The 18738-nt window shown below is 39.5% G+C and overlaps 2 protein-coding genes across 3 annotated transcripts; both read left to right on the top strand.

Annotated features, from left to right (window-relative positions):
* Window positions 1-105: 105 nt before the first annotated feature.
* LOC103974252 (uncharacterized) lies at window positions 106-3740 on the top strand. Its single transcript, XM_009389026.3, has 3 exons — window positions 106-368; window positions 1193-1266; window positions 3414-3740. The coding sequence occupies exons 1-3, from the start codon at window positions 186-188 to the stop codon at window positions 3490-3492; spliced, it is 336 nt and encodes a 111-aa protein (XP_009387301.1). The 5' UTR covers window positions 106-185; the 3' UTR covers window positions 3493-3740.
* A 77-nt stretch (window positions 3741-3817) lies between these two features.
* LOC103974249 (transmembrane emp24 domain-containing protein p24delta9) lies at window positions 3818-12935 on the top strand. 2 transcript variants are annotated; one of them, XM_009389025.3, is made up of 4 exons: window positions 3818-4309; window positions 4406-4615; window positions 12022-12098; window positions 12535-12935. In XM_009389025.3, the coding sequence occupies exons 1-4, from the start codon at window positions 4031-4033 to the stop codon at window positions 12572-12574; spliced, it is 606 nt and encodes a 201-aa protein (XP_009387300.2). In that variant the 5' UTR covers window positions 3818-4030; the 3' UTR covers window positions 12575-12935. The 2 variants fall into 2 exon arrangements, with proteins under 2 accessions (XP_009387300.2, XP_009387299.2); XM_009389024.3 differs by having other exon boundaries at window positions 12449-12935.
* The last annotated feature ends 5803 nt before the right edge of the window (window positions 12936-18738 follow it).

Below are 18738 nucleotides of genomic sequence, written 5' to 3'. Positions count from 1 at the left end.
CCGATTTTAACGGACGGTACTGATGCGATCTGAGGACGAATTTGAGGACAACGAGCCTCTTTACTACTTGGAGAGGTTCCCAACCTCTCTCCGATAAAACCCAGTTGAACCACGACAGACCGGTTCGAGCGAATCCGTTCTCGCTCGGCACAGGTTAGCGTTGCGGAGGCCTGACAGAGACGACAATGGCGGCGGCGGCAGCGTTGTTTCGGCGGGCGTCTTCCCATCTCGCTCGTCTCCCTCGCCCTCTCTTCCCCTCTGACTCCCTCGAGAGCCCCTTCGCTCACGGCTCCTCTGCGGGGTCCCCGTCGCTCCCTGGCTTCTCCTTTGACGCCTCCATGGAGCTCATGGCCGTTCCCAAAAAAAACGTGCGTCCTCACCCTGTCTCCTTCTGGAGATTCGATTCGCCGATTATCGAATATCTATTGTTGACTAATGTGGTTGAGTGCTGGAAAGATTTGTTTTCTTTCTCTAAAAGTTTGGAGTTCTATAGATTTTAGTCTCGGAAAGGAGGCTCTTTGTTCTGCTAACTCAATACTTTAGTTGCTAACTGTTCATTTCTCGTTTGGCCTTTCTTTTAGTTTTATTTTGTTTCCGTTAGAGGTGTTGTTGTGATTTAACATCGAGATGAAATGGAGTCGGCTTGTTGTTCGACCTACCAAGTAAATGCCCACAAGCTATTTGATGATTTAACTTGAACATCATGAGACGATTGTGCTTCATACATAATCATGCATCGACTTACATGCAATCTATGCGTGCTGATCAGTGGACCGAACGCGATGATGCTCCGGATAGATGGCATTTACTTTCTGTCCAGCAAAATCGAACTTAATTGTTGCTTTCTCTTTTGGTAGTCTTTTGCTGTGTTGTGACACTTATCCTAAATGCAATACCTTCTTCTTGTCTTTTCTGACATGATTGTACAAATGTTGGCAGCTTCTCCTTTGAAAACAACATATTGATAAGTGTCATTTTACTGGAGTTTGTCAGACCACTTTCTTTTCTGTCTTTATTCATGATGATCTTGCCTCTGAAGATTCAGAAGTTTTCTAGTGTGCCAAATTGTGTACCATGTCTCCTTTGTGCAAGTGATCCAACTTTATGTGTCAGAAAATATCAGCATATTCATCGAACATCATGTGTTCATGAGAATGTCCAATGATATTACATCATAATGTTTGCAATGCAGGTTTCTCGGCATAAGAAAGGACTGAGGAATGGACCCAAGGCTCTGAAACCTGTTCCAGTGATTGTTCGTTGCAAGTAAGATTTGCTGCTCTATGTCCTGGATCTAGTTTGACAAATCTCTTCATCAATTATGGTTGTAGTTTGCAAACTAATAGAATTTCCTGGAGTACCACATGCCAACAAATAATGCATTTTCATCTGCACAGAGTTCCAATTTTGGTTCCATATTAACTGCTAGAGTTCATAAGGATTATCAAGCTAACTTCGACCAGCATACCAAACTTTCAACTTCTCTATCTGTTCTGCTAGTTTTTACATTTTAGAACTCTGAACAGATAGGATGTCCATCAAGAAGCAGTTCAGATTTTTACAATTCCATCTATATTTTTTCAGCAACTCAGAGAGTTGGGTACAGATGGCATCCGTAAAATTTTTCAATACTAAACACATTTCATATATGGAAAATTTGATAAAGATCACCAAGTTTCAGTAAGTAAGATGTGACTGATTGTGTAGGTAACATGTTTTACGTGGTTCTAACTAATATTCCTACACTAAAACCATATGTACAGAAGTTAAAGCATACAGCTAAAATTGTGTTAGTTTATGCATTATCTTCAATCTTGCTGTTTAGCAAAGGCTATTTTAATGAATCCATTTTTATTGGATTGTAAAATGAGCAACATGATATTGGTGAAGTTGGAAAATCATTTTTATATTTATTGAGCATGTTAAATCAGTCCTAGTGCACAACTATTATCTACAGAATAAATAAAGGACGAAATTGAAGAAAAACTTCTTTTAGAACTGTCTCACAAATTTAGGTAAATCTTGATTCTTTTTTGAGTCAGCTCCAAGGATCGAGAATGAATTATTGTGAGAGAGGAGTGGGGAGAGTGCACGTGTAATTGCTCATGACATCTAGTGACACCACCATACCAGTGAGGTATGGGGAGAGTGCACGTGAATTGCTCATGACATCTAGTGACACCACCATACCAGTGAGGTACTACATTCTACTTCAGCATATACTGCATATCAACCACTTAGTTAGATTTATGCCTTTTTTTACAATGCAAGGCAATGCTTGTTAGAGTCATTTGGTCAATAAAATAATAGTTTCTTTGAGTAAATAAGATCCAAAAGATTGTTTCCACTTCCACTCAATGCTAAGTAATACCGAGGGTCATAGCTGAAAGATGAGGGCATGGTTGACAGGTTAGATAACAGACATCTTATATATTGCACAGTGGCCATACACAACCCCAGGATCAGCATATTTTATTTTCCTGAAATATGGCTTATAACCGTACCATAAAAGAATGCTGTCGTATGTGACAAATTGATGCATGTTCTGCATGTTGACATTTAATGTTCTACTATTCCTAGAAAAGTAACATGTAATTTCTATCAAACATTGAATTGTTCAAGCCTGCTTGAGCATGACTATAATAGTTTTTGTTTAGGTAGACTTAGAATTTCATTTTTAGATGTTTAACAGATCCAAATGACATTTAGCCTCTGCTAGATGTCTTAGATCTAGTTTGTATCAGCTTTACAATTTCATGAGCATGGATATACCACATGCTAGCCATTTCCTGATCTTTTGCTTGTGTTGCTTGTTCATGCAGCCAAGATTGATGTAAATCAAACAGGATCTATCCTCTTAGGTTTTGTTTACTTGCAAAAAAAAAGTGTACTTTCATCTTCAATCAGGATGATTGATTCTAGGTTTTGATACTATAATAATGCTAGAGGTACGAGTATTTTAGACCTGTGTATTGTAGATAGGTGGAAGTGAATTATGAACCCATATTTGTACATGTTGCCTGACAAAGCTGTATGCTGCACAATATGATTGCCGTGAGTATGTTTAGGATCAGAACTAAATTTGAAAGTTATTGCTACTTATACGATCCTTTTCCAGGAGATTGTTCCAAGAAATATAAATGAATCATTGGGCAAGAGATTCATCTGTTAAAACGCACTTCATGTTACAGTCTTGTGTAATCTCTTAAACAAATTGTTTCAAACAGCAAAAGAATAATCTGACTTGCAAATTTTGGAAAAGCAAAATTGCCTTGAATCAGCATCATTGCTGGATAATGTTTTATGTTGGTTGAAATATTTCTGTTTAGGGCTATAAATAATCACTAGATTTCTGTCCCCATTGAATACCTGTTTTTGAATGAGATCAAATTGTCAATTTATATACCTTGCAGGAGTTGTGGTCGAGTTAAGTTGCCGCACTTCTACTGTTGCAGTGGAGACACGGGAAACAGTGGTCTTTCAAGCTCATGAAAGAATTCATGTGATAGAGCATCAAGCTTGCAAAAGGATAATCTACTTTGCTTTAATTTATCGACTGCAAATTTTATTTTCTCAGCTACACTATTCAGCTGTGTCCTATCTAGGGTTTAAGTTTGTGAAACAAATTGGAAAAACATCTTTTCATGCTTATTTCTAACGAAAAGATTGCAATATCATCGATGTACTTGTTACAAACTTCGACTCTTTACGTTTGATTCAACTTCTTGCTGTTTTTTGTATGATTCATGTGTTCTTCTTGTGGCTAAAAGGACTGTGACTCTTTGGTTATTTCATGATGAGTAAATGCAGTAGCTTCTTTAGTGCAAACATATCGATGCAGTAAATCATTTATACGAATATTCTTTAAGATTCGTGCTGGACCAAGATGACTTAAGCCATCTTGAGGTCCACGCGGCAATTTCTGGTCGAGTTCCGGAGATCTAACACGAGGCGAGCTCTTCTACGTTCCTCCCCTCTCGTCCGTTCCGATCTCCGTCTTCGACGTGGAAGCGTTTCTTCATTCTTCGCTATGGTTAGAGACTTAGAGGAGAGGGAGAGAGTGATGGGAGGGAGAACGAGGAGGGGAAGGAGATGTGGACTCCTCGGATCCTACATGCTAACCCTGGCCCTGGCGTCGTTCCTTGCGGTGGCACCGCCAGCCCGCGCATTGCGGTTCGAGCTTCAGTCGGGCCACACGAAGTGCATCTCCGAGGACATAAAGATCCACGCCATGGCCGTCGGCAAGTACGCCGTCGTCAATCCCTCCGATTCCGCCCCTCTCCCTGATTCCCACAAGATCACCGTCAGGGTAACAATCGCCTCTTCCCTTTCGAACCCTAATCGCTCGTTTGTTTTCGATCGGTGCGTTCGTGAATCTGTAGCTTGTTTGATTTAAACTTATCAGGTGACTTCTCCGTATGGCAATAGCATCCACTACGCGGATCAGGTGGACTCCGGTAACTTCGCCTTCACCTCGAGCGAGGAAGGCGACTACTTGGCGTGCTTGTGGGCGCCCGACCACAATCCGCCCGCCACCATGGCGGTGGAGTTCGAGTGGCAGACTGGCGTCACCGCCAAGGACTGGACCAACGTTGCCAAGAAGGGTCAGATCGATGTAAGCGAATTGCCTTGTCTTTTGATTCTCTTAACGTGCCTGGTTAGAGTTTAGATGTTTACTGTAGGCCGGTTCTTGCATTCCAAAGGGAAATGTTTTGATTGTTGAAGTAACACAGATTTCCGCTTGAAGAGACCTCTCATGTAAATCGCCTACTTCTGATCTGTGACCGATCTAGGTCACTGTAAAAAAATTTTCTGAAAATATTGATGTTTCTGCGTGATTTCATATCATATGGATGAGTGAACATTGAGTGACTCTGAAGTTTGGTGGCTTTGTCCAAATTATTCTTGAATCGCTTTTCTTCTTTTGACAATTAGTTCAGAATGCCAAAGGATATTTGTATGACTTCCTAGGAATGTATCACAATTTGTTAGGAGATGTTAAGTTCTTTATCATTGACATGGACCTTTCTTTGCAACTGCATCTCTTGGCTAAGATATGCATATGGATGGTGAAATCACACAAAAGTAATATGTGATAATTAGCTTGTGCTGATCAATTACTCTACCATAAAGGCCTGTTAGGATTCTAGCTTGGAGAGTCATAATTGAGAGGGACATTCATGTAAAACTGTAAGGATTCTAGCTAGGAGAGTCCTAATTGAGAAGGACATTCTGTTAGGACTCTAGCTAGGAGAGTCCTAATTGAGAGGGGCATTCATGTAGGAGGTTTTTTCTTATATAAGAATTAGGAGTTGTAAGGGAATAGGACTCTTGAGTAGGAGTCCTATTAGGAGTTGGTTAGAAGTAAGAGTCTTAAGTAGGAGTCTTATTAGGAGTTAGGGTTTAGAAGTCTTATAAATAGCCATGTATTCCTTCTCTTTTCATAGGCAATAGATGAATCTTTTCTGCAGCCTTTGAGCAGCAACTTGGAGGGAGGAACCCCTATAGAGTTCCAAGGAGGCCGATCCCCTAAAGAGATCAACCCTAAGTTTAGAATCTGCAAGGGTTCTAACACTTGGTATCAGAGCAACGTTCTTGGCATCTCGCTGCCCTTCCACTGCCATCCATCAGCCCTCCACAATCGCCCAAAGCAATTCCCACAATTGCTTAAAAGATCGTCGCCGAATTCCGCCATCATCTCCACCACCGCGGATCATCCTTTGATCTCCCCGTGAATTGCAACAGGTTTTGGTTTCCTACCTTACTGCTGCTGCAATTTAGTTATCCTTATTCGAAAATCCAAAAAAAAAAACTGTTCCTATATTGCTGCATAAACCTTTCGTCACAAAGTTTTCATCTCTACGACGAAAGATACATTGCAGAATTCCAGCCGCATAGTATCATCTTTTTTATCTTACTACTGTACTTTTTCTATCTAAATTTCTATGAAATTTTTATGACATCTTTGACACTTCCTAACAGCAGATTTCCCTTTGGTTTTTTCAAAAAATTCTCAATATAAACCATTGATCTTTTACGTCTAATCTGCTATACTTGAAAATCTGCACTATAAAATTTCAGTCGCATAGCACTGTTTGTTTGATCTTGATACTATATTGTTTCTATCCAAATCTCTACGATATTTTTATGACAGCTTTGACACTTCATAACAGTGGATTTCCCTTTGGTTTCATCAAAAAATTCTCAATATAAACCACTGATCTTTTACGTCCAATCTGCTATACCTAAAAATCTGTGCTGCAGAAAATTTCAGCCGCATATTGTTGCCTTAACCCATCTATTTGTAATCTTTTTTGAATGAATTTCTTATACACTTCATAGATCATCTTGGCTTCCATCTAAGATTGATCTATTAAGAAATTCATCTCTAAAAACGATTTTATGTTGCTGCAAATTTTCGTCGTAACCTGCTGAAATTTTTCGATGAGAATTCTGCAATCGCAACTTGCACCAATTTCCTTTCTGTTATACTGTCGAAATTTTCTTGATTAAATTAGATATCCTTGCTGTCATATAAACTGTGATTTTGCTATCAATTCCCTCCTCAATTCTCTCATGTTTTTGGTGGAAATTACGTCGAGAAACCGTTGTTTCTTCGACGACAATTCTACTCTTACAAGACAGCACATACTTGCTGCAACTTCCACTGATTTCTATCAAACCTTTGCTACCATCTACCATAGATCCAAAACTTTCATCTACAACCCTAAAACTCCACCAAACCACACCCTCAAACTGCACCCAAAATAGCTACAAAACAAGCCTAAACCGTAGCCTATATCCACCGATCTACCAACCCTTTCGACCATCACCTCTCTCAACCAATACATGCCTTTAACCCGACAACAAAAGAGAGACCTTAACATCACAGATTTGGCGGCATATACTATGGCATCTGAGGAGGTAATCAATGCTAAATTCGAAGCCTTCGAGGCGCGAATGGAGGATAAGATTCGGACGCTCTTTACCGAACTCAGATTGGGCCGACCACTAAGCACGAAGAAATCACATCAAGGAGAGAGCTATGCCCAATCGCACCAAACCCAAAGATATGACTTCCAAGAGAGGGGAAGCTCTATGACTGACCCCAACTATCCATGCATGAGAGTGGACTTCCCTAGATGGGAAGAAGGAGACCCGATTTGTTGGATCTCGCACGCGGAGCGATATTTTCAGTACCACAAAACCGCGGATGCATCTATGGTGAAAATTGCAGCTATACATTTTGAAGGGGATGCTATACAGTGGTTTGACTGGTTTGAACATACTTATGGAGTTCTTTCATGGCGACAATTCAAAGAAGGACTGCTAATCCGCTTCAGACCAACTGATTACGAGAATATTGACGGACAACTAGCAAAGATCCGACAAACCTCCACCATTCAGGAGTACCAAACTAGGTTTGAAAGGTTATCTAATCAAACTCGTGATTGGTCTCAAAAACAGCTATTGGGGACCTTCATTGAGGGCTTGAAGCCGGAGATCCGAGGAGAAGTTAAAGCGCGACAACCGTATACGCTGATGGCAGCCATCTCTTTTGCACGACATCAAGAGGAGCAATTGAACCATGAAGCTCGGAGGACTAGGGTCGCTCCTCAACCAGTAATATTGAAGCCCTCAACCCCCCCTACTATCGACCAAGTCCCTACACCAAAGAGGTTAACAAGAGAAGAGCTTCGGGAGCGATATGCGAAGGGGTTATGTTGGCATTGTGACGAGCCATGGAGCCGTGAGCATCGCTGTAGTAAAGGGAGACTTCTTATGATTGAACCAATAGAAGAAGAGGTCATTGAACATCCAGAAGAGAGCCTTGAACATGAAGAAGAAGATGTAGAAGAAGAGCCACAACCGACTGAAGTTACGGTACATGCACTAGCCGACTACTCAAACCCGCAAACGATGAAAGTTGGAGGTCTTCTCAAACAACAACCGATCACTATTCTCATCGACACGGACAGTTCTAATAACTTTCTAAATAGTAAGGTTACTATCCAGATGGCCTTACCTATTGAGAATTGCAACAGGTTTGACGTTAAGGTCGTCGACGGACGGATTTTGAATTGTGATCGTAGGCGCCCGCAAGAGAAACTATTGCTGCAAGACCAAGAGATAATTGCAGATTTCTTCCTTCTCCCTCTTGATGATCATGAGGCCATGCTCATAATTAAATGGTTGACGACATTATGTGATATTTCTTGGAATTTTATGCAACTAATTATGAAATTTTACAGTAAGGAGAAACAGGTGATACTGAACGAGAAACGTGAGGGCGACATAACGACGATTTGCACACAACAAATGAAGAAGGTTTTGCATAAAGCATGCAGCGGCCTTTTGGTACAACTTGAGCAGCAAACTAAGGGAGAGTCAATAGAATTTGAAGATCCAAACCTACTTCCTTTGCTTGCTGAATTTTCAGATATATTTGACGAACCGCACAACCTATCTCTTACCAATCGGCATGATCATTATATAACGATTCTTTTAGGCAAACCTCCAGCAAATACTCGGCCATATCAGTATCTACATCTCCAGAAGGATAAAATAGAAAGGATTGTAAAAGAGATGCTCGAAACAGGAGTTATTCGGCTAAGTTGCAACCTCTACTCTTCACCGGTGCTACTTGTACGCAAGAAGGACGAAACATGGCGAATATGCATTGATTATCGAGCTCTCAATGGCATAACCATCAAGGACAAATACCTTATTCCATTAGCAGATGAATTGCTAGATGAAAGGGAGCATAAATCTTCGCAAAGCCGGACATTCGATCCGGGTATTATCAAATACGAGTGTATGAAGAAGTCATACCGAAAACTGCCTTTCGAACACACAACGACCACTACGAATTTTTACTTTCTTCAATAAAAGGTGAAATATCTTGGGCATATCATATCAGAGGAAGGTGTGATGGTGGGCCCCTTCAAAATTGAAGCAATGCAAAACTGGCCTACCCCGAGGAACATAAAATTGCTACATGGCTTTTTGGGTTTAACAGGCTACTACCGTAAGTTCGTGAAAAACTATGGAAAGATCAGTGCACCACTTACTTCCTTACTGGAAAAAGATGTCTTCCAATAGTCGAACAGAGCCTCCACTGCCTTCGACAAACTTAAGGCAGTCATAACGACGACGCCGGCGCTAACACTACCAGATTTCAACCAACCCTTCGTTATTGAGGTTGACGCATCTGGAGTCAGAATTGGAGTCATTCTCATGCAAGATGGTCGACCACTCGTATACACTAGCAAGGCATTATCTCCCTCCCATCAAAATAAGTCAACATATGATAAGGAGATGCTCGCCATTGTGCGCGCAGCAACGAGGTGGAGACCCTACTTGATTGGTCGACGATTTCAAATTAAAACCGACCATAAAAGCCTCAAGTACTTTTTGGAGCGAAAGATATTATCCCCTGAGCAGCAAAAATGGCTACCTGAGCAAGCTGAATTTTCGGTCGTTTTACTTCCAACCAACGACTTCCTTGAGGATATTAAGATAGAATGGCAGGAAGATTCGGAGACCAGTAAGATAAAAAAAAAAAAAATTAGAGGAAGCACCAAGCTCCGTGGCTCATTACAATCGGGACTCAAAAGAATTATGCTACAAGGGACGCATTGTGCTTGTGACAAATTCTACTTGCATCTTCAAGGGCAGATTTTGGACAAAGTTATTCCATATGCAGGGTACTAAATTAAAAAGGAGTACGACATATCACCCACAAACCAACAGCCAGACGGAAGTTTTAAATAGGTGCTTGGAGACAGCCCAAAGCCACCCACCAAATATGACTACCCAAAGAGAACTCCAGACTCAGCCAAGTGCCATTATTGATCGACGGATCGTGACTCGACGACGACGACCCACTAATGAAGTGCTAATACAGTGGGCGAACCTACCAATAGAAGATGCCACTTGGGAGAACTATGACGACTTGAAGATCAAATTCCCAAAATTCACGAATCATCAGCCTCGAGGACAAGGCTGATTTGAAGAGGGCGGGTCTGTTAGGACTCTAGCTTGGAGAGTCCTAATTGAGAGGGACATTCATGTAAAACTGTTAGGACTCTAGCTAGGAGAGTCCTAATTGAGAGGGACATTCTGTTAGGACTCTAGCTAGGAGAGTCCTAATTGAGAGGGGCATTCATGTAGGAAGTTTTTTCTTATAGAAGAATTAGGAGTTGTAAGGGAATAGGACTCTTGAGTAGGAGTCCTATTAGGAGTTGGTTAGAAGTATGAGTCTTAAGTATGAGTCCTATTAGGAGTTAGGGTTTAGAAGCCCTATAAATAGCCATATATTCCTTCTCTTTTCATAGGCAATAGATGAATCTTTTCTGCAGCCTTTGAGCAGTAACTTGGAGGGAGGAACCCCTATAGAGTTCCAAGGAGGCCGATCTTCTAAAAAGATCAACCCCAAGTTTAGAATCTGCAAGGGTTCTAACAAGGCCATGCAAGTATAAGCAGATTTTTGTTATGTGCTTTTTGTTTGCTAATGTATGTGCTCCGTTGGCTTAGTATATGAGTTGGTGAGATTGTATGATCTCATAAATCGATGGTTCTTTTGTAGGTATGTCTATAGTAATATATAAGATGAGAGCATGAGAATGTCATTATTGTTTTGGTTTTCATGTGTAAAACCCATCAATGCAGAGGCTAATAGCTGCTTCTTCTATTGTAAATCCACAACATTAGCTATATTTACTAATTTACATATAACTGAACTTTTATCATAATCTTGCATGATATTGTTGAGGACGAGCCTTAGTTTAATAATAAGGTTGTTCCTTTATAAAATAGATGACTCTTATTATTTCTTTATAAAATAGATGACCACAGTTCGAGTCATGGAAATAGCCTGTCTATATGGAGAGGGAAGATTGCATACATCGACCCTCAAATTCTGCATTGGCAGAAGTCTCGTGCATTGAGTTGAGTTGGTCCTTTTCATGTTATTGCTCGATTTTGGCTACCTCTTATACAATGCTGTCACCGAGCAAGCAGATCATTGCAAGCAGGGTCAGCAAGCTACCCACTTAGTGGAGGTTGTTTCCAGGCAGCATCAACGTGACAAGAGTATTAGAAACAATCGCATTCGTATGACAGTAAGAAGAAAGTGCCCATTGTGGTTTATAACCAAAGTTAGATTCCAGTTAGAATTGTGTTGATATCAAGGAATTCTGTCGTTTGCAGTTTGGTATAAGAAACATAAGGCGTTATGTTTTGCTTGGGGAGACAATGTTGTTTCCCCTTGAGGATTCTGTAAGATCACAAGTTTCTGAAAAAGAAATTTGACTGATTAAAATTTCATTTATTGGACAAATTTGATCAGCAATAGTGATTATTTTCTACAGGACACAATGTTTCTTCTCTCATCTAATATTCTTTCTTTGTTTCCACTTTTAACTTTACCTATCTCTTGATGCTATGAATACCTGCAGAAAGCACCTTTATAGTTCTTTCAAGGAGTTGAAAGTAAAAGCTCTGCTGTAACCACTATATATATTTGATAAATAAAATTTTTGTGTGACATTAGTTATTATCAGAACGCTGTGTGTTGTCAACTTCTTTCTTTGGCATGCAAAATTAGTGTGATTCTCTGATCTGTTATACTTGACAGGAAAAGCTGAACTTGGTGCACATCCATACTGCATAATTTGTCCAAAGTCAAAACAGATTTTTATCATACTGTATAGTCTATATATTACTTTTCTTACCAATCAATCTACATGCTTGCTAACCCTAAAGAACTCCCATTCTTGAAATTCTTCGGATGATGGTACTTTCCTCATGAGATGTTATCTTTTCGACTTTCGCTCACATGACTGTATTAGAGACTGGATCGTGAAATTGCCTTCTAGTTAAGTTTCTTCATGCTGACTAAATCTGCACTTTGGTACAAAGATCCAATGTGTGACTAATATAACTGTTTTGTTGTTTGGTGGATCTTTTAGTGTCATCTCTAGGCATGAAATCAATCATCTTTCTGTTGATCTTATGTAGGTCATGGAACTGGAGTTGAAGAAGTTGGAAGATACTGTTAAGTCCATCCAAGATGAAATGTTTTATCTCCGGGAAAGGTATACATTACATAAATTCATCTGAACTAGCATCAGCAATTTTCTATCAACATGTCTGTTGTACACTGGGAGTTGTTGGGAACCTTTGGCAGAGGATTCTACTATCTGAAATTAAATCTGATATTTAAGTAGTTATGTCATGATGTCTGTTAAACTGTTTTATCTTAAACCAGTATTTTTGTGTGTTCCTTCTTTTTGTAAATTTCGACAAGATTTGATTTGACAACTGGGGTTTTTATCAACAGGAACTTTACATACATTATGCTACTAAATTAACAGAATCGATCTTAGTAATTTCATTATCATACTTTTTGGTGGTTGTCATTTGTTTGTTTCTTACGATGATCCAGGGAGGAGCAAATGCTAGATATGAACAGATCTACCAACTCTAGGATGGCTTGGCTAAGTTTCCTCTCTCTTGCTGTCTGTCTTTCAGTGGCGAGCTTGCAGTTATGGCATCTGAAGACATTTTTTGAGAGGAAGAAGCTGCTGTAATTCAGCTTTCTAGTCCATGATTTCTGGAATTGATTTATCCTAGGGTATCGTGGAGGATAATCCAAGTTGCAGCTCTGAGAACCTGATGTTCAACATGGTGTTGTTCTACAGATTCTTTTGTTTGAAATCCAAGCCATCGAGGTGACTCAAATCTTTTAGTCTTCTAGTTGTCATCTACTTGTAGACAAAAGTTGATTGCAAACTGTTAAATATATCGTACCTCATAGACGATATATCTACGTAGGACTAATTTTGCTTTTTCAAATTTTAGATGGAGAATTTTGATATCATCATACTACTGACACTCGAGAAATCTGATTTGATCTGAAATTCCTTGTCCAACCACAATTTGTTTTAGTTTCAGGCGCCAAAAGAGTTGTGTAGTTTTGCATGATCCAGAATCAGTGGGGAAAGCACTAAGAGAAGAATAATTATTTGCCCTCGGTTTCTATTATTTATTTCATCATCCAGTTTGCAGTTGGTCATCTTTTGTTGTGATAAATTATACACAAACCTTTCAGCTCGTGTTTCGTCATTCGATAGCAATACTTATCTCAAGTCATTCTTTAGGTTTATTATAATATGTTGGAGGATGCAATTATTACCAAATCTATTCCGTTCTCCTACTCGGCCATTGATGAAAATAAAATGCAATTATCATTTCCTGTGCGTTACAGGAAATGATCGATTATGTAGCTTTAGGTGCCTCGAGATTGTAGAAAAAAAACAACAAATATATCAGAACATTCTCCTTTGAGATTGTTGATAAAATCGACAACCTCTCATAAAGGTGACTCCTCTCTACCTACAAAACAACTAATACAAATAAATACGGACACAACGCAGAGACACTCCACCAGTCACACATTGACACAAACAAAAGGGCACGCGTGACACACCAGCTAAAGATTGATGGCGTTGTGGCTTCGAGCACTTGGCCCGCCGCACGCACACGCAGTCGTACTCATTCTCCTTCCTTGTAAACCTTCTCGCCTCGGGTGGTTGAGACTTGAGAATATGAAAACACTCGGGAGGCGCCCATCTTCTACTGCTCCACCTTGCTTTCATAGCAATACGTGGCTCCCCTACTTACTCAAGCCAAGCCAACGAAGCAACTCACAAGTGCACCGACGAGAAGATCAACAAGGTCGTCTCAGGTGGTTACACCGATCGAGAAGAAAGCTAAACTGGTGTCGACGTTAAATAACGCTTACTTGGGCAGCAGAAAAGGCGTCGTAGGCGAAGGACGCTGCTACAGGCGAGAGAGAGGGAGGTGAAAGCGGAGGAGCAACTTAGTATGATGAACGCGAAGAAGTCGGTGGTGGAGGGAGTCGACCGGAGGAGGAGCTGCGAATGCTGCCGTGTGACCGCTCTCGCGCTTGCTCGGTGTATTATATTTCGGTTGATGTTTACCAAGGTTATTTTGGGATTTTTTTTATTATTATTTTTTCTTGGTTATTAAGGGATTTCAAATGTGAAAAACTTGTATCTAGCAAATTTTCTTGGTTATGGTGATATGCAAATTAGTATGGTGGTATAAATTAATTTTTGCTGGCCTCTCACGTCACACACGTCACGTCACTTAAAAAGTGTAGAATAATCAGAATCAAAACACATGACCGAAACAAATGTTTTAAAGATTAATAATCAAATAATATATCAAAAAATTCATTAAAAACTAAGTACTTATTGCTGAAGGAGAAAACAATCAAATAGATATCTCTCATAAATCAGTCCAAATCCAAAATATCTTCTCCCACGTAAATTTGAAACAACTCTTTTCTTAATCCTCTTTAAATCCACTAGACAACATTAAGAGTATGGAAAGTGTCTTTCTTTATATCTTTCTTCTCCTCAAAACTTTAAGGTACATAATATATTTATAATAATAAATCCTAATTCACTAAGAATTTTTATTTTACTTAATTTTTTAATCATAATTCTATTTCAACAAATTAGAATCTAATTATAATTCTCTAATTAGAACTCCTAGAGATGTTTATCAATCCTAACAATCTCCATCTTACTAATTTTTTTTCTTTATTTGTGCATCCTTTTGAAAACTTATAAATTATTGTTTAAAAAAATTAATATAGCTATACGAATGAATTAGTCAAACACCTGATTCATTAAGTCACAAATGCATCCAAAGTATGATAGAGTCAAATCAGTGATGCCACTTGATTCTAGAAAGATACCTCTATTTCTCTATTTTATTATCATTAAGATTTTCTCTCTCATAAATGTCAACATTTTGAATATCATAAATATCTTCTTCTTTTTTTTTTATCTCACAAATGAAGCTCCTTGTATAGGTATCTATCATCCCCTATACATGCAAGGTGTTTTCGATCATTCGAGATTTTTACTATACTTTCTTTCAGATAGTATATTTCTTGATGTAATTTTCATTTTATTAGGACTATGCAACCCTATATAATTTTTAAAACTCTATTACTAACCTTGTCCTCGTAATCCCAAGAATCTAAAAGGCTTAAAAAATAATTCTTTCGAATATAAGTCACATCATCTAAAATATACATTATTTCATCAAATATTTTGATCTTTATTTTATTTGTACTCATGATCTCCATTGTCGAATCATCACTCATATTCAACTTCATATTCAATTTACTATTCAACTTATTATTTAATGAATCAAAATAATTCTTCTAAGTAGATATTATTAGGAACGAGTCGACACTAAGAGGGAGATAAAATTACGTCGGTTCCGAAAAAACTTCGTTTCGATTAAAACCGATCTTGAAAAGATAGCTTGAAAGTATATTAAAGAGCATAACGGATGTAAAGCAAGTAAGTTTGCAGTAAAGGTAAATTGCATAAATAGAAATGTAAACCGAGTTTATAGTGGTTCGACATCCACTCCGCTGATTCCTCTTTCGTTGAGGCCACCGGCATCCACTATCGGTCTTCCTTTAATGGCGAAGACCAACCACCTTTTACAACTCTTTCTCCTTTTACCGGGTTTAGGAGATAACCCTTATACCCCCCACTTACTCCTCTCTCAAACTATTCTAACATTTAGAACTTTGAGAGGAGTTTTACATGCAATTACAATAGAGTTTTCTTTCCTTTTTACTCTCAATTGTGTGTTGTTTAACCAGGAATGAGAGGGGTATTTATAGGCCTCAAGTTGATTCAAACTTGGAGTCTACAAATATCTCATCCCTAGTTTTCGGGGTCCTGGCGGTACAACCGCCTACAACATTGATACTGGGCAGTACCACCGCTTGGAAGACTATGTCTGTGTGGTACCATAGCCTAACACTACCACTAGACGGCTGTGCCACGACGGTGCCACCTGTTGGGTCACTATTTGGGGCTTTCATTGGGCCAAACACAGTCCATACATGGGCCTAACTGGCCCATAATTGGGTTGGCCTAATTCCAATCCTAATTATGTACTAACTACGAAATCTAAGTCATTTACTAAATTAAATAAGTCCGTAAGTCTAGGTTTCTTCCGACAATCTTCGGACGAATTTCCGACGATCTCTCGGCAATGTTCCAGTGGACTCCCGGCAAGCTCCTAGACTTCACGATAATCTTTTTGGCAAGTTTCGATGAGCTTCTTCGGTAAGCTTTTGGACTTCTTGGTCAATTCCAATAGAACTTTCGACGACCATTTGGACTTCCAACGAACTCTCGAACTCCCAATGAAATCGGGTCCTTGACTCTAGGAGTTCATTTTGCTTTATGTCTTGCTATTGTAGTTAATCCTACACACATAAAAATCTACTTCGATCTAGAAAATTAATACTAAGCTAATCAGATGTTGTCCGGCATGTTATTGGTTCATCGACGCATAGTCTGATTTTTCGGTGCATCGTCCTCTCTTGCGGCCTATTACCCAATCGACCAGTTGACCTCCTCAACTCCAATTTCCTTGGCGTATTATCTGCTCTTGGCTAGATGCCCGAACTCATGGCCCGAAGTCTTCTGTCGACTGATCCTTCGGCTTGATGTCCAATCTTCTGACATGTTTTTCTCTGGCCCAACATGATTCTTCTTGCTTTAATTGTCTCTCCATGATCGAAGCTTCCTGTGTCACTCAAAATGCAGATCATATCATAAACTCTATCAATTGGTTTCATCATCAAAATTCGAGATTCAACAGTTTTCCCTTTTTTGATGATAACAACCAATTGATCACGGAGTTAACCTTAACTCCCTCTATCAATATGTCATATTGATAGAACTCTTTGATTCAAAAATCCAAGCAACATGTTATCATAAAATTATGCATAATATCATCATACTTCTCCCCCTTTGTCATTAACAAAAAGGAGAAGTGCAAATTTCAAGTGTTTGAGATATTACTATTCAAATCATTACATTATAAATATAATCTCAAGTTTTATCTATTAGGGACTAGTCGGCACTAAGAGGGGGGGGGTGAATTAGTGCAGCGATAAAAAAGCATTGGTTTGAAGAATCTTCGTACGATTAAAACTGATCGGAAATATGTTTAACTTGAAAGCATATGGAAACGTATAGTGGATGTAATGCAAGTAAGACAGTTTGCAGTTTAAAGTAAATTGCTCAAAACAGAAATGCAAACCGAATTATAGTGGTTCGATCGTCGTGACCTACATCCACTCCACTGATTCCTCTTCCGTCGAGGCCACCAGCATCAACTATTGATCTTCCTTCAATGGGCGAAGATTAACCATCTTTACAACTCGATTCTCCTTTTGATAGGTTCAGGAGAGAACCTTTACAACCCCCCTTACTCCTCTCTCAAACAACATAAACACTTAGAGCTTTGAGAGGAGTTTCACACATAATTACAATAGAAATTTCTTTCCCTTTTTACTCTCAGTTGTGTGTAACTTAACCAGGGATGAGAGTAGTATATATAGGCCTTAAGTTGATTCAAACTTGGAGCCTAAAAAGGTCTCATCCCGAGTTTCCTCGGTCCCGGCGGTATCACTGCCTATACTGGGTGATACCACCACCTGGAAGACTTTGTCTGGGTGATACCACCACCCAAACTGGCGGTACCATTGCCTGAAATTGCCACTAGGCAGTACCACTGCCCAAACTACGGGTACAACTGCTTGACATAGTCTCAGAGACTGTGCCACAACGGTGCCACCTATCAGGTCATTGTTTGGGCTTTTTATTGGGCCCAACATAGTCCATATATGGGCCTAACTAGACCTAATTGGGTTGGCCCAATTCCAATCCCAATTATGTGCTAACTACGAAATCTAAGACATTTACTAAGCTAAACAAGTCCGTAAGTCTAGGTTTCTTCCAGTAATCTTCTGGCGAACTTCCGATGATCTCTCGGCAATGTTCCAGTAGACTCCCGACAAACTCCTAGACTTCACTATAATCTTCTTGGCAAGTTCTGACGAGCTTCTTTGACAAACTTCTGGTTTTCTCGGTCAATTCCAATAGAACTTCCAACAAATGTTCGGACTTCTAACGAACTCTCGAATTCCCAACGAAATCGTGTCCTTGACTCCAAGACTTTATTTTGCTTTATGCCTTGCTATCGTAGTTAATCCTGCACACATAAAACCTACTATGATGTAGATAATTAATACTGAGCTAATCAGATGTTGTCCGGCATATTATTGGTTCATCGACACCTCATCCGATTGTTCGACGCATCGTCCTCTCTTACAGCCTATTGCCCAATCGGTTAGTTGATCGCTGCAACTTCGATTTCCTTGGCGTAATTGTTAGGAACGAGTCGGCACTAAGAGGGGGGGGGTTGAATTAGTGTAACGGTAAAAATCATATCGGTTCTGAAAATCTCTTTGTTTCAAACGAGAAAAATTGATTTCAGAAACTTGAAGGCGTATGCAAGTGTAGGCATAGTAAAAGCATAGTAAGAAAGTAAGGAGGTTTGTAGTAAGATAAATTGCACAAAAGAAAAGGCAAACCGGATTTTTATAGTGGTTCGGTCGTCGTGACCTATATCCACTCCGCCAATTCCTCTTTTGTCAAGGCCACCGGCATCCACTATCGATCTTCCTTTAATAGGCGAAGATCAACCTCCTTCTTACACCTCTCTTCTCCTTTTCACAGGTTTAGGAGACAACTTTTACAAGCACACACTCCTCTCTAAACATAATTCTAAGTTTAAGTTAGAGGAAGGGATTTCTCAAGA

Source organism: Musa acuminata, chromosome BXJ2-5 (genome assembly GCF_036884655.1).
Source record: "Musa acuminata AAA Group cultivar baxijiao chromosome BXJ2-5, Cavendish_Baxijiao_AAA, whole genome shotgun sequence".
Taxonomy (NCBI): domain Eukaryota; kingdom Viridiplantae; phylum Streptophyta; class Magnoliopsida; order Zingiberales; family Musaceae; genus Musa; species Musa acuminata.
This window is presented reverse-complemented; position numbering and strand designations above follow the sequence as displayed.

Coding starts and splice junctions, on each gene's coding strand:
- LOC103974252 (XM_009389026.3), top strand. CDS start 186: ATGGCGGCGGCGGCAGCGTTGTTTCGGCGGGCGTCTTCCCATCTCGCT. Junction 369..1,192: donor TGGCCGTTCCCAAAAAAAAC/GTGCGTCCTCAC, acceptor TTTGCAATGCAG/GTTTCTCGGCATAAGAAAGG. Junction 1,267..3,413: donor CCAGTGATTGTTCGTTGCAA/GTAAGATTTGCT, acceptor TATACCTTGCAG/GAGTTGTGGTCGAGTTAAGT.
- LOC103974249 (XM_009389024.3), top strand. CDS start 4,031: ATGGTTAGAGACTTAGAGGAGAGGGAGAGAGTGATGGGAGGGAGAACG. Junction 4,310..4,405: donor CCCACAAGATCACCGTCAGG/GTAACAATCGCC, acceptor TAAACTTATCAG/GTGACTTCTCCGTATGGCAA. Junction 12,099..12,448: donor ATGTTTTATCTCCGGGAAAG/GTATACATTACA, acceptor ACGATGATCCAG/GGAGGAGCAAATGCTAGATA.